Source organism: Otolemur garnettii, unplaced genomic scaffold, assembly GCF_000181295.1.
Source record: "Otolemur garnettii isolate 467f Iridium unplaced genomic scaffold, OtoGar3 scaffold00137, whole genome shotgun sequence".
In the NCBI taxonomy this organism is placed as follows: domain Eukaryota; kingdom Metazoa; phylum Chordata; class Mammalia; order Primates; family Galagidae; genus Otolemur; species Otolemur garnettii.
In genome coordinates this window covers 5,178,184-5,179,017 of record NW_003852532.1, presented here as the reverse complement: position 1 = coordinate 5,179,017, position 834 = coordinate 5,178,184, and the positions used below count along the sequence as shown (strand labels likewise).

General features: G+C 62.7%; 1 protein-coding gene across 1 annotated transcript in view; it reads left to right on the top strand.

The window, feature by feature from the left end:
- Positions 1-347: 347 nt before the first annotated feature.
- The window catches only part of LOC100960197 (histone H2A.Z), a 2,368-nt gene continuing 1,881 nt past the window's right edge, over positions 348-834 (top strand). The window contains exon 1 of the mRNA XM_003798509.2: positions 348-569. Within this exon, the coding sequence (XP_003798557.1) occupies positions 567-569 (3 nt within the window). The 5' untranslated portion in view covers positions 348-566. The remainder of the gene's footprint in view (positions 570-834) is intronic.

The following is an 834-nucleotide window of genomic DNA, read 5'->3' as shown; positions in this document are numbered from 1 at the left end:
CCTCTTCGGAGACGCTCAGGGGGGTGGAGTTGGAGAAGGAGAGTGCGTTAGACTCCCAAGGAGACTTCACGTGGTCTACGGAACCCTACAAGGGAATCGAGGGTCTCTACCACGCGCCCCTCCCCTAAGCCTCTCAGCTCCTCCTCCAGACACGTGACCGCAGCGAGCTGGCACCCTGGTTCCCGCAGCGTAGCTCGCTCTGTTGCTTCCCTCCCGCCGCTGTGCCCTTCCTCTCTCCGGTTCCCATCCCTCCGCCCTCCCCCACCTCCCTCCCCACGCCCCAATCGCGGCTTGAGTTTGGAAGTGCCCGCCCCTCCGCCCTTTTCTTCGCTTGTTCATTGGCTGAAGTCTCAAGGACGCGTCCGGAGGGCGGTGGCAGCCATTGGTGGGATGAGCAATCCGAGTTCCCGGATGAGGGAACATTCTGCAGTATAAAGGGAGTGGGGAAGGCGGGAGACAGCGCAGTTTGAATCGCGGTGCGACGAAGGAGTAGGTGGTGGGATCTCGCTGTGTCTCTGATTAGCCCTTTCTCTGCCTTGCTTGTTTGAGCTTCAGCTGAATTCGAAATGGTAAACTTCGCAGGGGCGTTCGATGACTCCGCGGGATTTTGCCGGCGGGAGAAAAACCCGTTACACACGGGAATGGGGGTGAAGTGGCGACGGTTGGGAACGCGTAGAGACAGTATTTGGAAGACCGGGGGGCGGGGGGAAGGTGTTTTGTCGGCTGAGAGCGGAGCAACCACAGATCTCGCAGCGGGCGGCGACGGTTGGGTGGCGCGCGCAACGCCGCTGGGGGCCAGCGGGCTGGCGGAGGCGCGCGGCCGCAGCGAGCGCG